This window comes from Drosophila pseudoobscura, chromosome X (assembly GCF_009870125.1).
Source record: "Drosophila pseudoobscura strain MV-25-SWS-2005 chromosome X, UCI_Dpse_MV25, whole genome shotgun sequence".
Taxonomy (NCBI): Eukaryota; Metazoa; Arthropoda; class Insecta; order Diptera; family Drosophilidae; genus Drosophila; species Drosophila pseudoobscura.
Genome location: NC_046683.1, coordinates 11,534,987 through 11,561,752, shown reverse-complemented (window position 1 = coordinate 11,561,752; position 26,766 = coordinate 11,534,987). Strand labels below are relative to the sequence as shown.

At 44.9% G+C, this 26,766-nt stretch overlaps 1 protein-coding gene across 15 annotated transcripts; it reads right to left on the bottom strand.

The window, feature by feature from the left end:
* Positions 1-1,615: 1,615 nt before the first annotated feature.
* Positions 1,616-26,766, bottom strand: fs(1)h (female sterile (1) homeotic). Of its 15 annotated transcripts, none has more exons than XM_033382253.1 (13): positions 26,001-26,187; positions 24,938-25,205; positions 20,270-20,592; positions 18,273-20,206; positions 15,034-16,609; positions 14,756-14,926; positions 13,566-13,685; positions 13,326-13,457; positions 5,517-5,575; positions 4,891-5,014; positions 2,540-4,751; positions 2,306-2,471; positions 1,616-2,241 (listed from the first exon to the last, which is right to left on the bottom strand). In XM_033382253.1, the coding sequence occupies exons 4-13, from the start codon at positions 19,602-19,604 to the stop codon at positions 2,176-2,178; spliced, it is 5,958 nt and encodes a 1,985-aa protein (XP_033238144.1). In that variant the 5' UTR covers positions 19,605-20,206; positions 20,270-20,592; positions 24,938-25,205; positions 26,001-26,187; the 3' UTR covers positions 1,616-2,175. The 15 variants fall into 15 exon arrangements, 13 of the variants coding, with proteins under 13 accessions (XP_033238144.1, XP_033238143.1, XP_033238142.1 ...); XM_033382252.1 differs by having other exon boundaries at positions 24,938-25,169; positions 26,001-26,185; XM_033382251.1 differs by having other exon boundaries at positions 25,960-26,154.

The window sequence follows — 26,766 nt, the reverse complement described above, 5'->3', positions numbered from 1 at the left end:
TATATACATCCGATGTGTGTGGTCAGGGGACTACAAACGTTTCTAGCTTAAGGATTTAAAGAGACGATTACGAACACAGAGACGGAGACAAAGGCAAAGATGGAGACTGGACCTGGACCTGGACCTGGCCCTAGATCTGAATCTGAATCTGTACTTGCCAGCTAGTTGAAGAGCTATGGAAGACAGCAGGGACTAAACAGATACATACATATATATATATATATATATATATCGATATACATACATAATTGTCACTGCAATTTCTTTGAGGGATCATCCTGCTTTTATATAATCTTACATTATGAAAAAGAAAATGAAATATTGTTTTCTGTAAGTTTTATTTGCAAGCATTGTTGCTGTTTCTAGTTCTTAATGGTTTTTAGTCGCGTCACAATAGAAAAATTTCGTTGGCTACTTAAGAACTACATTTGTTTCAATTTTATAATTTCTAGAAGGGGTTCGGGTTCTGGTTCGGGTTCGGGTTCTGGTTTGGGGTCCGATTCTGGTTCGTGTTCGGGTTCTGATTGAGCTGAGAGCTGGGGTTCCTCTGTCTGGCCAATACATTATCTCAATGTAACTACTATAAAATAGCCATAGTATGGTTATAGTACGTGTGAGTGTGTGTTATTGTTTGTGTGTGTAAATTACAAGTGTAAAAATAGACTTGGTCGCATATGTGTGGGAGCGCCTGTCAAGCCTTTAAACAGATAAGGGGTGCGGGTGTTGGGGGGTTATTACGGAATTAAGGTTATGATCATAATCGTACTGAAGAACCTGGCTGTGCAATCCCCCCCCTTCCTCCATCCCTCCCTCTCACGCTTGGATAAATAGATACATACATTGATTGATTTCGTTTCATTAAATTAGTTAACAACTCTAAGCATATGTGTTTTGTGTATACTTAAGACAAAAAAAAGATGGTTTATCCGTAATGTAATGTGTTAAATCTACAGGCTAAGCTTGCCTAAGCAATCAATATAATATTTAACATAATAAGATTTGAATCGTGTTCATTAAGGTAGTCGGATCGATCAACATCTCATCATCTCATCGCTTAAATTAGTTTAATCATTATAATCGCAATAAACAATCGCAAGTGAAAAGATTACAAATAAATGTTTATATATATATATATGTATAGAATAATCGCCGATTCAATTGAACCCCAAAACAATTTATGAACCAAAGGAAATTTGCCTTTTTGTTTCGGTTAATGTTCGAATCTGCTGCTCTTGCAGATGTTGCCGTGTTTTTCTTGTAGTTGTTGTTGTTATTTCTTGCTGTTGCTGTTGCTGTCGCTGTCGCTGTACATGCAGGACCGGGCAGCGATCCTATCCCGATCCTTTGTATATGTATATGCACTATAGATACTTACTAAATGTACGTATGAAGATTACGCCTTAAAACATTGCTTACTTGTTTTTATGTTGCTTTCTTGTTTTGTTGCTTCTTTAAATTTTCGTCGTTATGTCTGCTGCTGCTGCTGCGCTTGTGGTGACTGCTGCTGCTGCTACGTTTGTGGTGACTGCTGCTGCTGCTGCGCTTGTGGTGACTGCTGCTGCTGCTGCGCTTGTGGTCGGGATGACTGTTGCTACTGCTGCTATGCTTGTGGTGGTCGTGGCTGGTGCCGCTACTGCTGCGTTTATGGTCTGGATTGCCGCCGCTACTACTGCTGCGTTTGTTGTCCTGTTGACTGCTGCTGCAACTGCTGGGTTTGTGCTCCTGGTTGCTAGTGCTGCGCTTGTCGTCGTTGTTTCTGCTGCTGCGTTTGTGGTGGCTGGCGCTACTGCGTTTGTGGTCGGGGTTGCTGCTACTGCGTTTGTGGTCGGTGCTGCTGCCGCTGCGTTTGTGGTCGGGGTGACTGCTGACGCTGCTGCTACTGTGTTTGGGGTCGAGGCTGCTGCTGCTAGTGCGTTTCAAGTCAGGGTTGCTGCTGCTGCTGACATGTTTCTTATGGTCTTTGCTGCTGGTGTTGCTGGTGTTGCTGGTGGTGCTCGGGTTGCTGGTGTTGCTGGGGTTGCTGGTGTTGCTCTCCATCGTTGTATGTGTTGGATCAGGCTTTGGCGTCCTCGCCGCCCGACGCTTTGAAAGCGACGACGGCATTCTCGGAGCAGCAATGAGGATGCTGGTTCTGGGATGCGTATATGTCCGGTGCTGTCCTCCGAAGGCCTTGTCCTACAACGTCTCCTCAAACGCTGCCATAAGATCACTCTGCATGTTCATGTCGATTTGACCAGCCAACTGTGGGAAAGGATACAAAATGCTTAGTTGGTGGAAGAAGTGTGCATTATTAGGAGCCACTCACCGCTTCGCGTCTGCGTCTCTCCTGCTCCGCCCTTCGCTGCTCCGCACGCTTGGCCGCTGCCCTATCTTGCGGCGATTGCTGTGCCGGCGAGCTCTGGCCCTGGCCCGGCGATGCCTTGATGTCCTCGACACGAGATATCTGGGACTGGGTGTCATGCACGCTTTTCCTGCAGACACAAGGAGAATATTTTGTGTCAGAGTATAGCCAAGCAACAAGGCATCAACGAGCACTTACCTGCCACTCTCCATAGCCTCCAGGGGCGAGGAGGCCAGGACGGTCTGGGCTGTCATTGTAGTCGATACGTTCTGGGCCTGGGCATTCGCCGCCGCCTGGTTGAGCGCCACCACCTGTGGGCCGTATTCTAGGAGTCCGCTTCCCATGGTCCCGCCCCCACCGCTACTGCCCTGGCTATTCGAGCCAGGCCCCCCGCTCCCGACCACTCCGCCAACACTGCTATTGCTGTTGCTGCTTGTGGCTCCGCTGGCAACGCCGCTGTTGCTGTTGCTGCCTGTATTTGCCAACGGGCCGATGATGCACCCGCCGCTGTTGGGCCCGCCGCCACTTGCCGGGCCACTGACGGGGCCCCCACTGCCGCTGTCCGCACTGCCGGGTCCGTTGCTGTTGGCAGAGTTGCTGCTGTTGTTGCCATTGCCGGGTAGGAGGAGGCCGCCGTTGCCTCCCCCACCACTGCTCATGCGGGTGGCATCCACAGCGCTGCTGGACCTTTCACGATCACTGCTGATCTGTCCTGCGCTAGACTGAGGCGCATTTCCGGTGGAGATGTTTGCTGAGGAGGCTGCCGCTGCCGCTGCGGCAGATGCTACAGCGCCGGCTGCTGCAGCGGCAGCGGCAACCTGGACCAAGCGTGAGGCGGATGAGGACTCGGATGACTTGTGATGCTTTCGCTGCTGCTCCTTCTCGGCAGCCTCCTTCTGGTGCTTTTTCTCCTTCTCGGCCGCCTCTAACAGCTTGAGGCGGTCGCGTTCTTTGGCTTTATTGCGGAATTGCTGGAATGAATCCATCGCTGGCTTGGGCTTGCTGCTGCTCGAGCTGCTCGAAGTGTTCTGCGGTGAGCTGGCCGATGCCAGCGAAGACCATGAGCTGGCATTCTTCAGGTTTTGCTCGGCCGCCTTGAATGACTGAGCCAGCATGCTCTGGGCGGCCGCCACCTTCATTTCGGAGGGCGATTGCGATACTTTCAGCATTACCTTCAGCTTGTCCGGCGGACTGGGCATCATCGACTCGATCGGCTTGGGTATGAGGAGCATTTTGTTAGTCAGCTGCAGCTGCTGTTGCTGGTGGGCTTGCAGCTGCTGGAGGGTCTGCTGTTGCTGATGGTGGTGCTGCTGTTGCTGATGCTGCTGCTGTTGCAGCTGCATGTGCTGCTGCTGGAGTGTGTGCTCCAGGTCAAGGAATGCTGTTGCCGTAAGATTATCGAATCCTGGCATGCCAAAGTCCGCCACATTGAAGCCATTGTTGTGCGACTGCTGCTGCTGTTGTTGTTGCTGCTGCTGTTGCTGTTGTTGCTGCTGCTGCTGGGAGTGCTGTCCGTGGTGTTGCTTCTGCTGGTAGGCCGCCGCAGCCGCCATGTCAAGGTTGAAGTTCAGAAGATTTCCATTCATGCCGGGCACATTCTCAGCCCCTTTTGTCAGCAGTTCCGTCATGTAGTCCATGTGGTGCTGGTGCTGCTGCTGCTGTTGCTGCTGGTGTTGCTGTTGCTGCTGGTGGTGTCCAAAGGGCGGCTGCTGCTGCTGCTGACCAATTTGCTGCATTAGGTGTCCCTGCTGGGCCATCAAAAAGTTATCGGTTAGGCCCGACTTGCCCGTGGAGGCCGCCGCCGCGCTGAACTCCAGGGAGGCCAGCGACTGCTCAACGGGGTCGTCGAACTGCGGGATTTGCTTCAGACCCGATGACAGCGAGGCACTCGGCAAGCCATCGCCGTGGCCACCCATTGTGTTGGTGTTGTGTGTGTGGCCCGAGGCGGTGCCACTGCTGGTGTTGCTCAGGCCGGCGCCCACGCACACTCCAGCTCCGCTGCCGGTGCCGCTGTTGCTGTTGACGGTCGACGTCAAGGCAGCGGTCAGCGCCGCGTGATTCTCGACCAGGTCGCCGCCGGGCAGGTTGGGATGCTTGTGCAGATTACTGGCTATCCGTATGCCCCCTCCGGTCAGACTTGCGGCCTGGGTGGGCACGCTACCGGCATAGCTGTGTGGCGGCAGGGAAGCGGCTCCGGCAGCTCCACCGCCAGGCGGCACTTTGCCAGTCATTAGGTGGTCGTTTTGTCCGTTCTTGTGGTGCGCCGTTGCACCAACCGGGCCGTGCAGCATATTGTTGTTGCCGCCCGCGGAGGCGCCACCGAAGCTGCCGCCGACCTGCAACGTCGTCTTGTTGTTATTGTTCAGCATGGCAGCCGCCGTCAAGGGATTCGGATTGCCCAACAGATTGGCTGCAAACGGAATGGAATGGAGCACGATGGAGGGCGGTGGGTGAGGGTAGAGGGTGGAGAGTGGAGGGTGGAGGGTGGAACACACACGAAGGTTAGTTAGGCACACACAATCGGATCTGATCGGGCATCGGATATTTACCCATTTGTGATGTGGGTGAGTTCGGGTTCAGCACGTGGTCCAGGCCCATGTGAAGGAGCGTCGGCGTCAAGCCGCCACTCGGCAGGACTCCTCCCAGAACACCGCTGAGGCTGGGGTTATTTACCTGTATTTCGGTGGAGCGATCATGTCGTGGAGCGATGACGGACACAAAACGATAACGAACAGCGGCAAGGAGAAGAGAGACAGGGCGATAAGAGTGGAGACAAGCAAGTTTATGTTAGGTTATGCCACATGCAACACTGTGTGCTCGTCGAGGTAATAGGTAATCCCAATAGGCAATAGGGAGTCATATGGAATCCCAGTAAAGAAAAGAAGCTACCCTTGAATGCACCCAACCAAAAACATTTCTTGTATTGTACTGTATTTCGTTATTGTCTCAGCTATAAGTCAGAGTGGTCCATTTGCCCGATTTCGAATGATCTGTCTATTGATGAAAGCGGTCAAAGCAGCAGAATGTGCAAAATTTCATTGAGATTGAGTTCAAAACTGAAGGACTAATTTGATTTAAATGGCAACAGACGGACATCGCTAGACCGATTCACCTACTGATGCTGATCAAAGGATATATAAGTATATGTATACTTAATGGGATCGGAGATACTTACATTGCTGCCATTCGAGTCGCGAGGCTTCTTTTTGCGCGGAGGTCGTTCGTCGCCATCACCTGTGGTGCGGAGAGAAATTAGAGAGAGTGATTAAGAGGAGGATAGACGCTGTGAGGCAGGACAGGACAAGGCAGAAGAAGGAGAAATAATAAGCAAAGAAAGACAAGCAAAAGCCAGCACCGTTCTCATTCTCACTCTCCCACCGGACCGCACCAAGCGCAACAGGTGTGTTTGCTAACGTCGACCGGTGTTGGCTAACGTCAGCAACATCAGTGTTGACTCGGTGTTGCTCAGTGAGATCTGTGACGAATGCGACGAATTGGTTTGGGCACTGGTTAAACGAGGCTGCGGTTGATTTGCGGCACAAATGCAAATGCTCAACGCCTTGATTAAGCAGTACCGAAAAAAAAGCAAAAATAACAACAAAAAAAAAGAAGCTAATACTTGAGCGGAAATATACAGGATGGTGGTACACATGTTGATAAAATGTGCATGTAAAATAGAATAATAAATATGTGGTACATGTTTTTTGTATATAGTAGTAATATGTGTATTAAAAATACCTCTTACAATGCCGATCGATGAAACAATTGTGTTGTTGGCGGTGCCGGGAGTGGAGACTGGGGCGTATTGGATGGGTTTGGGATGTACGCGCGCTTCTCTCATACGGAGAGAGCGCACGCGCCCTCCCTCTTATTATAGCTCTGTTTCTCCTACTCCCACTCTCTCTCTCTCTCTCCTCTCTCCTCTCTTTCTCTCCCTTTCTCTTTAATCTAAACTGTAAATGAGAAGAACTGCAAGCCCCACAAAGACCACACACGCTCCACCCCACCACGGCAGCCGGCGGGGGTGGGGGCAGCCATTCGATCACAACAAACCAACCATCTCCTGTCTAGGCATGTGTGTGTGAGTGAGTGTGTGCGTACTGTACCCACCAGCTGATAGGTGGGTGTGTACTGTACCGTAATCTCTCTGCTTTTGTGTAGCACTGTAATCATTTTTGGTGTTTCAAAAGCTATAGTATAATTTAGTTTTATATTTTAAAAAACCACAAGCAAAATGCCAAATGCTTTTGGAATGAGGAAGAACACACGTTTGTTATTTTTTTGTCTTTTTTTAATAAACATTTTCTTTTCTCAGTTTTGTTGTTGTTGTTGGTGTTGTTGTTTGTTGTTGTATTCATTGCTTTTTGTTTAGTTTTAGTTTAGTTGTTGGTTTTGTTGGTTTTTGGCGCTGCCATTTGTTAATAATAAATATTATTATTCTTTACTATAAATATTTAAGTGTATGCATGTGTGTGTGTGTGTATAGTGTCCTTCGGTGACTGTGTTTGTGTGTGTGTGTGGTTTTTATAATGCTAAATATGTGTGGTCTTCGTTATGTCGCGTTGCGTTGCGTTACGTTACGTTACGTCAAGTTCCTTCCCTTTTTTTTTTTTGTTACGTCTTGTATCTGGAGAATCTCTATCTCTCTTCCTTTCCCTAAGATTTGTTGCTATTTATATTATTTTATATTATATTTGATTTTATTTTCGACTTCCCCTTCCTGCCATTATTCTTTAAATTATGAAATTTCTTTCAATTTTCCATGGTTGATTTTTTTTTCTTTTTTTTTTTTACCTTTCACCCACTACTCTACTCCCAAGAAAGAAAACAATTCAATCCGAAATTTGATCATCAAGGGAGGTTAAAAATCTCAAATACTAAAAGGATAAGCTTGAAAATGTATGGAAATTAACAAAGAAGCGATACGTATTCTGTCGGATACACTCTATTGTATGAATGCTTGATGCACAATTCACACGTAAGGCCAGTTGGTTTTTTGGTACCCTATGGAGGTGACTCTGAATAAAAACCAAACAAAATTGACAAAAATACACTGAGAACGGGAATGGCGGCTAATTTTTCGTCGGATTTCTGGCGGTGAAAGAAATATCGGTGGAATCAGAAAAGGAATCGTTTAACCGATCCTCAAAGCTGCTGTTCTCTTCCTGCCCTTTTGGTTTCCTTCTGATTCTATTCTCTATCTCTCTCTCTCACTGCGGTCTGCCTTTTTTTTTATGTCTTGCTTTCATTGTGTTTTTGTTGTTAGTTGTTATTATTGTTTCTGTTGTTTGTTGGTTGCTGTTTGTCTTCCATCATTCGTTTTCATTTGATTTATTTTAAATAGTAAAAATTTATATATTTAAATTGATTTTTTTATGCAATTTTTTTTGTTTTTTTTTTTATAAAATGTTTTCTTTATTTCCATTGCATTCTCATAATCATCATCCATCATTCTCCTCTTCTATATGCATTTCTTTTGTGTATATATATATATTTGTATTTATTATTTTTCCTTTTTTTTTTTTTTTTTTTTTGAAAAAAACGTGCAAACAATGTGTAAAGGGGAAAGCCGACAGCCGAAAAAGAAATAATCAAATGCTTTCGGAAAACATTTGTTTGTTTTCTGTTTTCTGATTTCTTTGTATTTTTTTGTATTTTTTTTTGTATTTTTTTTTCTTTTATTTTGATACCTTCTGATCAGTATTATCCTATATAGCAGTATTCCATATATCTATGTACATCTCTATATCTAGTTGGAGTTTAGCTATAGAGCAAAATACTCTATTTGAAGTTATTTTCTGGTTCTGTTCAATTTCGTTTCCGTATTCGCTTGACATTCCCCGTTCCTAAAAAGTCCCACAGTGACAGTGACAGAATTAAAGAGAGCGAGAGAGCGAGAGAGAGAGAGAGACAGAAAGGTGGGAGAGCCTGACACCCCACACCGGGCTTTCCTGGACACGCGAAGTTCTCTAAATAATCATCTTCATTTTGTTTGTTTTCATTTCTTTTGGTACCCATGTTTCGCATGTTTTTTTCTGTGTTGGTTTATCGGTTTTTTTTTTTAATCGTTTATTGGTCAGCTGCCTTCTTGAATCGAATTGAATCGGATCGGAACTGGGAGGTATAGTGGGTTGTTCCTGACTTTGAGGGGCATGGAAGCCTTGTCTGTTGGAAGAACTGTTTCTCCATATTTTGTACAAATACACATACATGGGGAGCGGGAAATAAAAGCCACAAATATACGCAACACGTAACGAGCACAGTTTTTAACTCATGTATCGTATATGTATAGAATAGAAAAAAAAAGAAGAAAAAAAAAATCACAGTGTGTTTACGTTATTCTCGATTGTAGATGAAAATGCGATGAATTTATCGCGAATTGTGCTACTTGTTGGTTTTCATTTCAGTTCCATTCGTTACCACGATACACAAAACATTTAAAACGATAAGTAATATTGATTACAGGGTGGAAATTCAGTCCAGAGACCTCGTGTCCCGCCCTCTATATGGGGTGGTATCATAATTCGCAACTCCCTGAGTGGAGTCTATCTTCCTGTCTTTTGTTTTTGAATAGGTTATGTTCTCTGAAATTCGTCCCACTATCTGGACCGCACCCAACACAACTCACTCTCTCTCTCTCTCTCTCCCTAACTCTCTAACTCTCTTTCTCTCTCTGTCTGTCTACGTCATAAACACCTGCACTTCTCTCTCGATGTCCCGATATATGTTTACAGTTACGTACGTTTTTCTTTTTTTTATTGGATTCTTTTTGCTTTTTGCTTTTTGTTTCTTGTTCTCTTTCGCTTCGAAGCTTTTCATACCTTCTTTGTTTTTTACACATTGTCTGCAAGTGTATAGAGAATTTCAAATATATTTTTGTTGCATATTGGCTTTTTGCATTTGCTTTTGCTTTTGGTTTTTTGTTTGTTTTTTTTGTTTGTTTTCTTTCATTATTTTAAACATACTATATTGGTAATTGTTCAACATTTGGTATTATAAGAGGGGGGGGGAGGAGTTATAGTTCTGATTCAAATATTATTATATTTTACACATATTTCGTGAGTGTTTGTGTGTGTGTGTGTGTGTGTGATGGGGAGGGGTAGGGGGAATTGGGGAGGGTGTACGTGGACCACCTATCCTGACGAGTTGTTTTTCCTGCCGTTGTTGCTGGTTTGGATCCTGTTTCAATACGGTTTCAATGGATTCTACGAGTAAATACTCTAACTCCCAGGCGCCTACACACTCAAACATGAAACCATACAATTGTTAATGATGTCCAGTAGAATCCCTGGACAACGGATCCAATCAGATCTCACTATGGCAATGTGTATGTATGTATGTACATATGTATGCATGCATGTTTCATTATGTGCGTGGCTGTATGGATGAATGGATAAACGGATGTGTGGAAGAGAAGCTCGAAACTCGAAACTCGAGATGGAATTCGCATCTGTTGGAGTGGCGCCTACCAATGTAAACAAATATGAAAGAAAGAGCGAGCGGAATGAGCACTCCCACCTGCCGCTGCGGAGAGACGGAGAACAATAGAGCCCATTGCCCGAGCACTGAGCACTCAACACTGAGAGTCGCGGATGGAAGAATGAATTTATGGAAGAATGTGCCGCTCAGTCGCGTGGATGGAGTGGGAGGGAGTAGATGGAGTGCGACAAGGTCCGGTAGATCCCTACCGATCTGCCAGATCGAAACTAGTGGTAATATAGCAGACTTGTCAGATGAATCTAGTGCTATTTCCATTTTAATTTGTGCTGTATGAACCTTATGGAAATATTACGGCTCTTCTATTGCTTTAGTAGTTCCAAAAAAAAACGCACACGGCAGATAAAATAAATCAAGGATGGCTGCTTCCTAGATAAAATTTGAACGGTTAACAATAGATGCTCATAGAGGAGAGGCTTTATAGAGCCTTTTCATCCATGAACTGCCTTAACTGGATGTTTCAACGCCTACGCTATCATGCATTATTCTCTATTTAACAGATCGAAAGGTTTAGCAATGGAGAACCTATTGGAGATGGAGTCCAAATGAGCCCAGGACGGTGGCTGAGGAGCTTTCAGGTGAGCGCCATCATACAGCTTTACGATCGATAAGTCTGTATAAGACTGAAAGGTTAACGGATAGGGGGCGGGACGACGACTTTGTATTGACAATCAAAACAATTTCATTTCATGGAGATGCAGATGGAGATGTTGGTGGTGGTGTTGGTGATGGTATTGGTGATGGTGTTGGTGATGGTGGTGATGGTTGTGTGGTGTCTTTATGTGGATGATTCGTTTATAGCTCGATTTATTCGTTGATCTTGGCTGTCCATGTAGGGCTGCTCTATTGGCTTTATAGGACTTGATGAAAAGTTGTTGTTAAATCGGCTGATTGATTGGTTGGTTCTGATTTGTTGGATTGGTTTGATTGATTGATTGATTGATTGATTGATTGATAGGTTGGTTGGTTGGTTGGTTGGAGTTGGAATCATTTCTTTCTTTTTGAAATTGGCTGCCCCCAATACACAATTGCTTCACGATTTTTTTCAGCATATTCTCATAATAATAATAATAATAATAATAATCATAATCATAATATTGGTAATAATAAGGTTTACTTGTTTGTTTTTCTTTTCTTTTGTTTTGTTTCGTTTTTTTTTTTTGTTTTTTCTTTCAAAAAAGACTTAAAGTAAAGAGCTTTTTGTAAGCGATTTCTGATCTGTGTTTTTTTTTTCTTCTCATTTTCGTTTTTTTTTTTTAGATAGTTGTGTGTGTAAGATTTGTTGTTTTTTTTTTTAGTTTTATTCAATATATATATATATATATACACTTACGTATATATATATACACATACATCGAATTGTAAACGATATATGTATATTCACATTATTCTTGTGTGTTCTGTTCTGCTTCTTGTTTTTGTTTTTTTCATTTAAAAATACAATTCGTTTAATACCTATGAAATGCTTAAATATAATATCTATATGCATATATATATTTTTAAATATATATTTATGTATATATGTATGTGTATATATATATATATATATATATATATATTCTGCGTGTGTATGGATTTGTATATATAATGAAGTATATATATATACGCTAAGCTAGACCTAATTAGTATTTATATATATATATATGTATATATACATATATCGCTTAAAAAGTATATATATAAATATATATATATATATATATTCAGTAATAGAAAGGTTTGCAGAGGTGTGTTCTTTTTGTCTCCGTCTCCATCTCTGTCTCTGTCTCTGTCTCTATCCTTATGTCCTTATGTCTGTATATCTGTCTCTGGTTGGGTGTGTGCGATTGTCAGGGGCATGCTGAAAGAGGGGTCTCGGCACACGGTGCATGCATTAAGGTGGGACATCCCCCCCTAAACAGACTTGGACCAAAATGCATAGTTTTACAATTTATAAAAAAAAAAATATATATTAAAAAAAAAAAAATTTAATTTTTCAGCAAACTTGTTTAACAATTCTGCATAAATCAGTGTGTGTGTGTGTGTGTGTGTGCGGAGGTAAAGGATCGGTCTGTATCTAAGTACCACAAAGTACACAAATATTTTGGTTTTCTTAAAAAAAAAAAAAAAAATAGCTCCAATTATTTTGCTTAATCTGTGAATTTTTTTCCTTAATTTTTTTTGTTTCCTTAGAATTAAATGCGTATTGCACTTTTTCGCGTGAACTTGGTTCTGGGGCATTTCCAACAACAATAAAAAAATAACTGTTTTTTTTCTTCATAAAAAACAATTCCGAAAGCAACAAGGAATAGAATACAAATTCCTTTTAACATAATATAGCAAATTTTTGCGTATTGCCAGAGTCCATTTTTCTGTTAAGGGGTGGAGTGGGGTGGGGGGGGGGAGGTCCTGCATATTGCATGTAGGAAATTTGCCAGTGGAGTTCTTTGTTTTTGTCACTTCTTTTTTTTATGTGTTTTAGCACACCAAAACATTAACAAAATGCGCTAAATTCAATAAATTGAGTTGAGTTTGTGTGTGTATGTATATGTGTGAGTGTGTTTGTGTGTGTGTTTGTTGGAGCTGAATGCTCAGTCAGTCGGGCTCTCTCCATTTATCACCTTGCGCACCCCCATTCCACCTTCCAGACGCCCACCCATGACGAAGAAGAAGCAGAACTAAGCAAAGCATTAAACAGCAGCAAACTCGCTCCAGCTCTCTCCAGCTCTCCCGCTCTCTCGCTCTCTTCTTTCTGGCACTCCTATTTTGACCTAACCTTAAAAAATTATAACTAAAAACTAAAAACACCTATCCTATTCATATTGATGCGTGCGTGCGTGCGTGCCACTATAAGATATACATAATTATAGGCATATATATATAAGTATATAACTAGATAAATCTATATCCAAAATTCAATTAATTAAGCCACAAAACTGACTACAACTTACAAACGCCCAACCCACACTTAATGCCCGCCCATATCCTTGAACTATTTTAAAACCCATTTTCAAATTACACAATTTTTGAGTTGTTTTCTTCTTATTCATATTTATTTTCACACAATTCAATACGCACGCACACTGCACTGTCTACTAGCCTAAAATTAGGTTGTTGTTTTTCTCAGTGGCGGAGCGCGGGGGGGTTCTATTTTGTTACCTATGAATATCCCACAGAATCCATCCCAATCTGCAGACTCTCTTCTACATACTGCAATTACTTCTATTGCTATTCCTATTGCTGGTTCTGTTTCTGTTTCTTCATCTACTGCTGCTGCTTGGGGCTCTGCTCTGTCTTTTTTCGTTTTCAGTTTATGCTGTCGGTCGGTTGTCGGTTGTCGATCTGTTCGATTTTTGTTATTTTCTGCTTAAAAACCTTTCTATACATATATATATTTATGTGTATATATATATATATACATATGCATATACATATATATATGTCTATATAAACTAACAAAAAAAAAAGGCGTTATAAAGTAAAACAAACAAACAAAACGCGTCCTAACCTGCTTCACTGTCGCTCGAGTCACTCGAACTGCTATCACTCGAACTCGAGGACGATGAATCGCTGGAACTGGAACTCGACGACACGGGATTCGCTGGCTGCACAGCCTCCACCTTGTTCGAGGTGGAATCATCTACGGGAAATGATATTCAATTGGTTATTAGTATTTGTTGGCAATGCGGGGCCGCAAGGCGAGGTAAGGTGGATAGACAGGGGGGTTTTTGTGTCTTGGGGGACTCACCTTTCTTGGCGTTTTTCTTGCTTGCCCCCAGCTGGCCGGTGACGTCCTGCAGCCGCTTCTCCAGCTCCTGCTTCTTTTCCGCCATTTGCTCATCCTTCGATTTCCCGGAAGGCTTTTTATCTATATAGGTTGGGAGATACGGAGACGGAGTGTTCGTATTAGTAGAGCACATCCAATTGCGTTCAATGAGAGCAGTAAAGGGCCGGTAGGGGGGGATAGATAGTTTGATGTGGTGTGTGGGTGCATGCTTGGTTGTTTACGGGATAACGAATCCTTCTCAGAGACAAAAAAAAAACAACAAAAAACAAAAAAAAAAACAGCATTCTCAAGCTACAAAACAGGTAGGAGGATAGGAGGTTCATGCATTTTCTCATAGCTACAGACAAAATTCAGAAAAAGATCGTAACAGCTACGGATACAGGAGACAGACAGAGAGAGAGAGAGAGAGAGAGAGTGGGGTTGGGGGGGGCATTTAAATGAAAACTTAATGTAAATAGTAAAACTTTTTTGTTTGTTTTTGTTTTTCTTGAGAGTTTGGCTAACTAAAACATGACCACTCGTTTCGTTTAAAAAATTCTTAGATTCAAAAGATTCGTTTTGAAATGGAAATTTGGAAAAAACTTTGGAATTGTGCCATTTCGGCAAGGGAAAGTGAGCGGAGCAAAACAGCAAAAGATCTTCAAACTTTCTTTCCGTACTGTCGCCTAGATCGTTCAAAAATACTACTGCTGCGTGCACCAACACCGCAGAGGTTAAAGGGGCAAGCATCTGCGACCTCGATTAGCATCGACCAAGTCTCTACTATTCAAATTAGACTAGTTCTGCTCGTTATATTTGTATTTAGAAAGTGTAATGATGATAAATTCACATTCAATTCGTTTTGTTTATAAATGTTGCTTTATGTTTTCTCTCGGTCCTAGTTATTTGAATTATTGCGCTGGTTCTGCAGCTTCTGGGGGCTTCTAGTTTTGGGGCTTGACTTTTCTGTATTCCCGTTTTGGGCGCAGAGACTTGCAATTCTGACTAATTTTGATTTGCTTCTACTATTCCTTGGACTAATACTCTTTGAACTGTGGCTTCTTGCTCTTGAACATCTTCTTGCTTATATTCTTATTTATCCTCTTCTCCTTGCTGTTCTTGTGCTTGCTCTTGTTCTAGATTTTGTGGTCCCGGTTTAGTTCCAGACTTACAACATGGCTTACGTGTTTTTTTGCGCAAACACGACGCCACATAGCTTTCAAGCTCGCGCAGCGTCGACGGCTTCAGCGTCTCAAAGTCGATCTCTATCTCGTCCGGATTGGAGTCCCGCAGCGATGGCTCCCGGTTCTGGATGATGTGCACCACACGACCCAGCTTGTCACCTGTCGAAGCAAAACGATCATTGATTAGTTGTTGAATGCACTAGCACTAGCATTAGCGGATCGATTGGATCTGCAAGGTCGAGAATATAAAGAATTGTGACTCCTACCTGGCAACTTGTTGATGTCCAGTGATAGTTGTCGCTTCTCATCGTACGACATGGGCTTGGCCGTGTCCTCCTCCTCGGAGTCAAAGTTCATCACCTGGCTGGGCTTCTTCTTGCTGCTACCGCGCGCTCCGGCACCGGTCGCACTGGTGGCATTGGCACCGCTGCCACTGCCGCCGCCGCCACCGCCGCCGCCGCCGGCACTACTGCTACCCTTGCCCCGCTTTGACGAATTGCCGCTGGGGCCGGTGGCCCCACTGCCTCCGCCACTGCCAGCGCTGGACGCTGCGCCAGCACCGCCGATGCCGCTGCCCGCGTTGACCGTCACTCCAGAGGAGGCTCCGCCCGCTCCCGCGTTGCTCGAGCTTCCCTTGCCGCGCTGGCCCTTGCTCTTCGATTTACTGCTGCCGGTTCCACCAGAAGCCCCAGGTCCCGCTCCCGCCGCAGCCATGGCGCTGGCCATGTTGGCCCCCTTGCCGCCTGGCGCTGGTCCTGGTGGCGGTATGCCGGCCGTAAAGCCTGCTCCGGTCGTTGCCGCATTGCCCTTCAGTTGGTTCATGGCAAGGTTCATGTCGTAGACGTGTGAATGAAGTGCCGAAACGTTCGGCACTCCGCCGCCCGCTCCGCTGGCCCCCACCAGTGAGCCGCTCAGTAGGGCCGATAGGGGTCCCGCTGCTCCACCCGCCGATAGGGCGACGACGCTGGCCGGGACCGAGACACCGCCATGGCCGGCGGACGGACCGCCAGCGTCACCTCCAGCCGAGGCATGGCCGTGATGAGAGGCCGAACCGGCGCCAGAGCCCCCACCGATGCTCTTCTTCTTCTCTTTGAGTTTTTTCTTGGCCTTCTTCTTGGCGGAGGCCTCCTCGGAGAGTTTTCGGATCTCCTCCTGGAGACCGAGCAGCTTGGACTCGAGCATTTTCAGCTTGGCGCTGCGCTCCTCGTCCGAGTTGGACTCGTTCTCCGTGTCGCTGGAGTCCTCGCTGGACGAGTCGCTGCCATCGTGCTTGAGGGAAGCGCTCGAGTAGCCACCGTGGCCATGCCCATGCCCGTGACCGTGGCTCTGGCCGTGTCCATGGCCGTGCCCATGTCCGTGCGTGTGAGCATGATGGTGGGCCGCATTAGAAACCGGTTCGTCGGGTATGTTCGCGTAACGCATCTCGAAGACGTCTTGCAGCTTCCGGCCCATGGCCACAACATCATGATCTGGCGGATTGTACTTGTAGCAGTTGGTGAATATTAATCGCACATCGGCCGCAAACTCCGGCGCGCTCTTGTACTCCCGATTGTCCATTTTCCGCTTGACGGTGCCCAGGTCCATGGGCTTCTTGATGATGTCGTGGTAGTCGTGCAGACCGAGCATTTCCGCATCCACCGGCTTATAGAAGGGCCAGGCATAGCCCGAGTGCTTCTTGCTAAACAGCTCCTTGAGGATCTCGTTGCATGACTTTAGTGCGTCCGAGAGTTTCTCCTTTGACTTGGCCGCCGCAACACTCGCGACGACGCCGGCCGCCAATAATCCAGGCACGCCACCCATCGATGGTGACATCGCATAACCCGAGCCCTGGAATGTAAGATCCTGTGGTTCAGTGCGGTTCGGATGCCCGTAGGATGTTGTAGGATGTTGATGATGATGCATTTTGTTGTTGTTTGTTGTTGTTGTTGGTTGTTGTTGTTGTTGGTTGTTGGTTGTTCGAGTAGAGTGCAAAACAACATAAACAAAAGAAATCAGTAAAAGGAAGAAAAGAAAGCAGAAAAGAAACAAGCAAAAAGCATTGGATTAGCATCAAACATAAACGTCTTCCGTCTTCTCGTACTAGAAGAAGACCTAGTTCTACACTGGTGGTTCTTATTAACAAATGTGTGCAGTACAGTGCGGCCCCGAGAGAGTGAACACCCATCCAGCTAATCGACTGCCCCTTTAAAATGGCCCGCAAACTATCAGAGTATTATCATTTCAGAGCGAGGACCCAAGAAAACTCTAACTAATCCCGTCATCCGGCTGGATGGGATGTGGGCCAAAAGACCGAATATCGAGGGCAGGGCTCAAGACTTTTGATGGCAGATTACGTTTAATCATGGTATGGGATACCCCAAAATTGTGAAGGCACTAAAATATGATCCATAAAATGGATATATGATATATATGATACAAAAACAAGTCACAAAAGAAAACCAATTACATTTAACAGCTGTTTATGCATATCAAATTGTATCCCAATATATTTTCCGTTCAGACATTCATTAATAGGAATCTTAAAAACATAAAAAAAACATCCAAAACTTTGAAAACTTCGAATCGAACCCGAAGAACTTTCACTCCAATACTCGTAGATATGGTTTATAACCAAAAGTACAGTCTCATACATACTCTCATACTCTCTTCCTGTTACCCGTGTTACCTGTGGTGTTCACTCTAGCCAGGCTGCACTGTAGCTTAACTTATATGCACTTTTGTTTGCTTACATGTAAATGATATATATATACATCAAATGTGAAATGAAATCAGAGTAAGAGGCAAGGCAGCGTGTTGTGTGTTGATTGATTCATTATGTTCTACGTTCATATCGTACTATAATCATAGTATTGTTCCACCTACTACTTTTCATGTGTGTTCCTCATTTCTCCATTCACCATTCACCATTCTCCCATTCACCCGTACACCCATTTACCCATTCATTTCTCAAGTCTATGAATGAAGAAGTAGAGGCTTGTGGCTTGCGGCTTGCCATTTGGCGTGATCGGATTGAAGGACACAATTAAGGAGGCTGTGCTTTGTGGTAGGTAAATATGTGAGTATGTTTCTGTATTTGTTTCTCTATCTATGCACAAACTGAAGAATAATGAAACGTACAGTCAACATGCAAGTGAAAAATAAAAAGACTGCGGCACATACGTGATCACAATTTGGAAGATTTCCCCCCATATCATCTATCGATTGGGGGCTATTGGCTCTTGGCAGAAGCCTCGGACAGAGATCTACATGCAAGCTCTTAGAATGGCGCAATTTGAAGGTGAAATTGAACACGTGTGTCCACTCTGGGCACTCTGGTGGTGCTGGTTCTGGTTCTGGTAGTGGCGGTGGTGGTGTGGGGTTGTGGAAGTGTGTGGACTCTGCCATGTGTAATGGAGGAGGGAGGAGAGGCATCACCTCAAAATATATGCGTGGGAGCATTGATTGTGGGATGCAGCAAAAATGATGAGCACAACGTCACAACGTGGCAATGCCCATTACCCCTTACCTTTTTGCCCTTTACCTGACGATTCGATTCCCTTCGCGTCGCTATCTTGGCCGACTTCGAGTCCATTTGGGCGTAGGGCGACTCAAATGCATTGGCCGTCGGCGTCGTTGTGTCGGCCTTCCGTTTGACGCCCTTCTTCATTTTCGCCGGCTGTTGGGGCGGTATCACCGCATCCACACCGACACCGACTCCGACGCCCGCCGTGCTGTTCACGTAGGAGGAGTGCACATTGGTGGTGGTATTGACGGATGGTATTGTCACACCGCCCGCCGTACTGACTGTTCCGGGAGCACCCGCTCCGCCGCCAGATGATGCTGCCGCCGCCGCTGCTGCTGCCGCTGCCGCAGCTGCTGCCGCCGCCGCCGCTGTTGTTGCTGCAACCGATGCCGCACTGCTGCTGCCGTCCAGTAGGGAGGAGCTGTTAACCGCCGCCTGGGTGGCGCCCGGATATGCGGCCTGGCTGGTATTCCGAAGGCTGGCTATAATGGCGTCGACCATCGTCGCGTTCGTCGTCGTTGTGTTGGTGCTGCCGGGGACTGTGTGCGGTGGCATTGTGCTAATCGGTGGTATGGACGGTGCACCGCCGCCGCCGGCCGTCGATGAAACCGTTCCGCCCATCGCTGATACGGGTCGGGATGTTGTCCCTGACCCCGCCGCTGATCCATGACCTCCGGCTCCCGCTGACTGTGCCGCCAAGCCGGTCCCCATGCTGGGCAACTGTTGCGCCGATGGTGCTACCTTATTGACGGATCCGCTGCTACTGCTACCAGTATTGCTGTTGGCCACAGGCGCACCCGTGCTTGATCCCGTTCCAACGCTTCCTCCCGATCCAGACTTGGGCGTGGCAGGGGCACGTGCCTTCTTCTTGCCACCCTTGGCCGTGGCCGGCTCCAGTTCAAGCTCCTCCTTGGGCATCGTCTCGATCTTCTGCAAGAATACCTTCTCCAGCGTCTGGGCCATCACGACCACATCCTCGCCGGGCTTGTTGTACACATAACAGTTGTTGAACATCGTGTTGAAGTCATGGATGGTCTCCTTTGCCGACCAGTAATAATTGTTCTCCAGTCGCTTCTTGATCGTGCCCATGTCCATCGGCTGCTTGATGATCTTGTGGTAGTCGGGTAGGTTGAGCTTTTTCGCGTCGACGGGCTGCTGGAAGGGCCACGCAAAATGGTGCTTCCATATCATCTTCATCACGGTTTTGATCAAAAATTGCAATTGATTTGTATTGCGGCCGGGTCGATCCACTGGAGGCACAACCGGTGGCTGCACAATGCCATTGACCGGCTCCACAGGCGGCTCGTAGCGAGGTGGTGGTTCGTTGGACGACATGTTGTTGTTTTTGATGACGACGGTGGTGGTGGTAGTGGTGCTCTTGCTGTTGCTGCTGCTACTGCTACTGCTGCTCCTCCTGTTGTCTTATAATGAGGCTTCTGGTTGTTGCTTTTGCTTTTGTCCCTGGTCCTGGTGCGGTTGCTATTAAGGTATCTGATCCCCAAGTGGATGCTGGTTGTGCTGCTGCTGCTGTTGCTGTTGCTGATGCTGATTATGCTTGACTGAGACGGCCGACACACACACACACCACACACGCGACAAAAACACACGCCCGGGGCCGTCTCCGTCCGTCTCCTCTCTGGTGCGGCGATCGCCCGCTCGTGGACTAGTCCTATTATGTGGCTAACTTTCGGCAAGTCCTCTGCTTCCTTCTGGCGAATTTCTCAAGGCCACCAGTTCCGCCTTCGGCTAGTCCGACTCCAAGTCCGGCACCGACTCCTTCAGTCGTTGCTATTGCTTCTGCTTCGGTGGATTCCAGTGCCTCTCCTGCTGATGTGATTGTTTCTGCGCTTCTCCTTGATAATAATAAGAATAATCCGCTGATTGATGGATAATGCTGTTGTGTACTCCGTTGCTTCATGCTAAGCAATGTTTCTCAACTGTCAAACGAATTCGAGGATTAATCAATTCCCATTCAAAATGTCAATCAATGTTCCACTTACCAGATTATCCAGATACTGCGTGCGCTCCTGTTCCGGCGGCTCTATTGGGCCGGGCGTAATAATAAGGCTGGTCCAGCTGGCATTTGGACGACGATGTGGAGCGCAACGTTTCTTATCCTTTTGCTGCTGCTCCCGCTGCTCCTGCTTCTCCTGCTGCTCTTCTTGCTGGCTTTATTGCTATTCAAATTTTACGGCCTGACGACGATTATTGTTTCTATTCCTACTCCTATTCCTAATCCAAGTGCTACTCCTGCGGTTCCACGCGGACAGAGTTGTGGTGGGTCGTCTTTATTTCCTTTTCGAGCTAGCAGCAAACGTTCAATCTGGAATGGAGATTCAACATTTTGTGTCAAAAGAAAAGTCAATTTTGTTTGCCGGCAACACAGTGCTTTGCAACGCTGGGTTGGGGAGGTTCGGACCCATTGCCCAACACTGATCCGAGGGTTACATAAACAAAGGTGGTAGCACGCACAAATAGTTTATAAACAAAAAAACTTGTTAAAAAAAACTGTGTGGCTGCACACGGCATAAAGGAACGGCCAGAAGAGAGGATGGGCCGAGCAGGAAGGGGCAAAGAGGACAGATAACGGAAAGCACAACACGGAGAGTATAAAACAGAAACAGAATAACAGAAGGGGCCAATAAAAAGGGAGGGCATGGGCACTGGCACTGGCACTGGCACTGGCACGGCCACCCACTTCATGGAAAACACACGAACAACACACGGCATAAAACACATACAATCTGTTTCCGTGCACTTCCACATTGTCGATCCCGTAACATAGTGTATATTGATTTTATATGTCGGTTTAGATTTGGCTTAAGTTTTGATTTCCATTCTGTTTTGACGACGCCGCTCGTCAGGCGTTTTACGCTTAAACATTTCCATGTTTTTGCTTCTTCCACCGTGTGTGTTGTAGTTACTTTGCCGCCGTTTTGCCACTCACAGCAACAGCGAGAATAGAGAAGGCCAAGAGAACCACTACCGCCTCCGTTACCAACAATGCCGCTCTCTCGATTCGAATTTCGAAAATACTCAGAGCGAAAGAGAACCGACAACACAACATACTCACACGCTGCCACACATAGAGTCGTCCCGCTTCCACTTATCTCGTGTGCGTTATCAAATCTCCAAGGGGCAAAAGGCAGACGACAAATGGCGGTTAGACAGTTTTTGACAAAATTAAGTTTAAAAACCAACATTAAATTCTTACTACATGAATGGAAAATCAACTATTGAAAAATATTATGAGGCAAACAAAGCATACACGCAACACACACCGCCACATGCATACACACACACATAGTACGGTGTACGTGCTGTGTGGCGTGTGTTGTATTTTCGAAATCCACCACACTATGCAACACACCACACCGCTCTCACATTTTTGTAATTTTCTGTCGTTTTGTCCATCAAAGCATGATTCATGCACAAAAAAAAACTCGCTTTGTTTGTCGCTGCACACGCACACTAATGCCGGAATAGCAAGTATGAAGGTAATTTTTAAGTAGTTTTTTTAGCACCCCTCGCCCACTGTTTTATGGTGAGAGGAGAAACGCGAGCGAGGTCCTAAGCTGACAACTAAACACTCATACTAGTGCACTAGTCCCACACACACAATTCGAGCACGCTCGCGCTCACAATTTTTGCCGATATTCCATTGCCGCTTGACAGTGGTACAAATAGCATTCGAATTGCACACTTTAAAATCGAATGTTTGAATACATATGTACATACATGTATGTATGTAGATCACGGCCTCATTTATTTAGGTTCATTCATTCATACGAGTAAATTTATTTACACATGTGCGTATGTCGGTATGGTTTGTGCCGGCCGGCATAAGCTCTCTCTCCATTCCCATTCCCATTTAACGCCTATCACACTCGTATCAGCTGTCTGTCTGTGTCACAACTCCATTCCCATCGGTTATACGACATTATTTGGGCGGTCAGTTCAAATTTCACATTTGGCCCACTGTAGCCGCCGCCACACGACTAGCTGTTGTTTTTGTTAGTTGCCAAGTGTACGGAATACATGTCCATGTGTGTGCCACAGAGCGAGCGCGTGCTCAATTGTGTGCGAGATTTCGTGTGACTTTTTGTGTGACGCAAAATAAGACGAAGGAAAGGCAACAAAATGCAGATGGAGTAAATTACATCAAATAGATAGTGGGGAAGATAACAAAAACGGGAAGACCATACAAATTATTCTTCATTATTCCTTTAAGAGAGAGCTAAAAAATAACATCTTACAAATAACAGAAAAAACGGCAATAGCGGGCGGCTGGTTGTCGTTCAGTTTCCCCTTCACCGCTTCAACACTCGCAACAAAACAAAACATTAACTGTCACTACACACACACTCACACATACTTGCTCTCTCAGAGAGGAAGAGAGAGAGAGAGAGAGTTAAGCGAGCGAACGTGTGCGGTTGTAATTATGTAGTACAGTAGACGACTTTGAGTTTTCAACAGAATTTCCGTAGAACCGAGTCGAGTCCCGAACCAACCACGAACACTGATGCCGAACCTGAACATGCGCTCGGCTCTGGCTCTTGGCATCATCATGGCACGCTATGTGCTTCGTAATGAGAAATTCAAGGCAAAGCACAATGACGTAGAGTATGATTGAGAGGGAGGCGGGAAGAAGCAGCGCAGCGCACAGCAACGGCATGCACTGGGGGCACAACAGGGATGGGAAGTAGGACTAGGACTAGGGGGACTAAAATGGAAAGATTAAAAAGCCAGCCGTCGGTTGATAGATAATTAAAATCGAAATAATTTTCCAATAATACTACATTGGGCCCTCCCTTCTGGCTAAGAGTAAATCCAATAGTTAAATTTGTATCGAGAGAGAGCTCTCTTACTCTCGGATAAACAAAGGGCAACAACAAACGTTTCCGCTAAAAAAATTTCAAAGTTCATTGAGAATGTATCTAAATTCATTTGGCTACTCTTTTGAATTGGACTTGAACTATACTCAAACAAAACTAACTATACAAAAATTAAATATTTAAATAAATAAAATGCTTACACACACAAACACATATTCGAAAAGTTGCAGCTGCTAGGGGTATTGGCATGTGCAAGAGCGAGATAACAATATAACCTACGTAAACGTAGCCAAATGCAAATATGGCGGCATATCGACAGACACGAGACACAAGCCAAAGAGAGAGAGAGAGAGAAAGAAGGCACGAAGAGCGAGAGAGTGCCGACAAAGAGAGAGAGGAATCTTTTTCGAATGCTGGTGCTGCTGCTACCGCTTGTGTATCTGCAAGTATTCCCAAAATCATTCGGATAGCTACTACTCTTTCTCTCTCTCTCTCTCTGTGCTTTGCTCTGCCGCATGCCTCTAGGTTAATAAATCGTGCTAATAGTGGCACGAATTTAAAGCCGGTTTACATGCGGGCCGAAACAGCAACGAAGTCAACAGTGACGCCGGCAGCGATGTCAGCAGTGGGATTCACCAAAAAGCATCAATGAAATTTATGGGACGCTCATCTCAGAGACCTCTCTCTCAACCTCCCTACCCCACAAGTCACAATCCCTAGTGCATTTACGCATTTTGCTTTTATTTACCTTACAATTGATGCTTTATTTACGTTGTACTTTGTGGGTGACTTAAGCTCTGCTGTTGCTACTGATGCACGTAAATAAACCAAATACTTTTTTGCATTTGTTTAGGCGCGAAAGTAGTGCTGAGCAAATGGCAGAAACAACAATAAACAAACAGTAAGCAAAAGGCAAAGCAAGCGCAAAGACAAAAGTAGCCGGCAAACTGACATTAACCCAGAGAGCGAGAGAGAGAGTATCAAGCGGGCGCGCGAGAGTAACAGGCACGTCATGGGAGGAAAAGGTATTTTGAGGCGATTAGGGGGAGGTGGTAAACGGAATTGCTAAGGAATTTCCTCTTGCGAGCCAATTTCCCGGCGTTAATGGGAAAACTAATGCCAAAGAAGGAATATTCCTCGAGCTGAAGGCCGACGATATTAGAAATCTTTCAATATTTGCATTGATTTGTATATCTATAAAAATCCAATCAGTTTTTGGTTATCACAAAACGCATGCTTTTTGTTGATTGCATAGCGCCTTCGACGAAAGAGACCGATTGATAAGGACTTTTTACTTTGTATTGGACTTTTATTCGACGAGTTCCCCTCCTAAAACGTTTCTTGTTGTTCCTCAGAAGCCTCTGTATTTGGACGTGTTGTTTTTCGTTGCATTAGATTCAAGTTGGGGAAAACAATTTGAATTTTACATTTTTTTGGCGAGAATTTTAAAATTGGTCATCGTTCAAACGATGCTGTTGGTGTTTCGTACTAATTAAACATTCGGACAGCTGATAGGGAGAATGTCCCTATTTAACCTGCTCCATTTGATCGGTGTGCGAATATGATGTGTGGATGTTCCTAGTCGTATAAACCATCCGTGAATAACGTATAGTGTAACAGAAGTTTTGCGAGATTCCCCACTGCCAATGGCCGATGGTCGATGGCCAGACGCAATAGGGTTGGAAATGTTGCTTGGGAATGCGAATGCAGCTGCTGGCTGCGGACCTTTTGGCTCTTTTTCTCTTCCTCCCCCCCTCTATCTTTTACGAACGGACATCCAAAAAGATGGGATCTCATGGAAGGGCCTCCCACGTGCTGGTAGATTTAACTTACATTTTATACACTTTCTGGTTCTTGCTTTTGTTTTTGTGTGTTTATCCAAATTAATTATATGGCCGCTGCTCCCGATGCTCCTGCTGGCTGGTGCTTTTGCCGTTTTACTATAACTAGTTTTTTGTCCGGTGCTTTTAATGTGTTTAATCCTTTCTTTTGCGCTGCCGCTGATGTTATGTTATTGTTGTACCGTTTTGTTGTCTTCCATGAATGATTTTTCAATTTATTTTCACTTAAGATTCATTCGGTTATTAGCTTTTATTTGTAACTAATATTTTTGTGGTTGCATTTATTTGCGAATATATATATACACAAATGAGCCAATAATCCTTAAACATATTACAAAGAAAGGCAACTGCAAATAAATGAAACAACAAACACAAAAATAAACTTGGGAATCACATTTCCTTTTTCACACACTTTTTCCCGCAAGGGACCGGGAGAGAGAGAGCAAGGGAGCAAAGACACAACGTAACCGCCATACGACAACGTCACGTTATGAACACCTCACATACACACACGCGCGCGAAATAATAATAAAAAAAATTCAGGAATCATAATACATATTCCATATAAATATTTATATAGATATACATATATATATAAATACATGCATGTATATACATATGTATGTTTCAATTGCCGCAAAGAAAACAACTAAATTCATGAAGGATAAGAAGAGGGACGAGAGAGAGAAAGAGAGCAGTGAAACTTTTTTTGCATTTGGCGCGCGCGTCTCTGTGTTGCGTGTGTGTATGCCTCTCACTCATACACACACAGCACTCTTCTTCTTCATCTTCCTCCTCTGCTTCTTCATTTTGCTTTTGTTCCACCACCAAAAAAAAAAAAACCCAAATGAAATGAAAAAAAACTCCGTCATGTCCATTGAAGTCTCACATTTTTCAAATGCATTTTTGGCGCTAATTTCATATTATTTTTCATCATTTTTTGGACGCATCGCATGCCTTGCACCACACACTGCACATTAATCACAAATTTATATAATTTTTAGCGATTTTTACCAACATTTTTGAGTAATTTCTACACCGATATATGTACGTACCGCGCGTACGATTTTTCGACAAGCGCGCGTTTCTTGTGAGTAAAGCAGCACGACCGACGTTGTCGCCATGAAATATACAAAATTTTTTTCGAATTTACTGAAAATGCGAATACACACACACATAGATAGCCAGCGGAATACGAAAGAGCAGCCCCGACAAGCACGCGCCTCGTCCATACGCTTGTCTCGCTCTGGCCCATGGCCTCGACGACATGTGTGCAACAGAGAGCCCGTGCTCAGAGAGTGAGAGAGAGCACGCCCTGCATCTGTGTTAGTAATCGAAAATGTGTTCGTGCTGAGAGGGAGAGTAGAGAGCCATATTGTATGGTGGTGAATTTTCACATTCGACGTGTAAAACGAAATAACGAAAAATGCACGATGGGGAGCGAACGTAACAGCGAAACAAAATGGCGCTGCCGCAGCAGCAAGCACCGGACCTGAGCGTGGAATCGGAAATTTGCTCCTATCCGGCGATCCCGGCCAGGCCCTGGGTATCTTTTTGTTCGAAACAGGCGGGCCGGTTAATTTAGACGGGCTAAGATCTAGGGCTATCTAGGGCTAAGATTTTCTATCTTGGGCTTGTTTTCAAACATTTTTCTGCACTTTTTACTGCGTTATTCGCCTTATATTGCGTGTAAGCCGTAGTATAGGCCATGGTATACCCTATTTTGTTAATTTTATATGAAAGTATAAAAATGATATGCAGATAAAACGTAACTAATAAAGACCTTTTCTTAAATTGACATTTTTTAGACGTATTCATGTA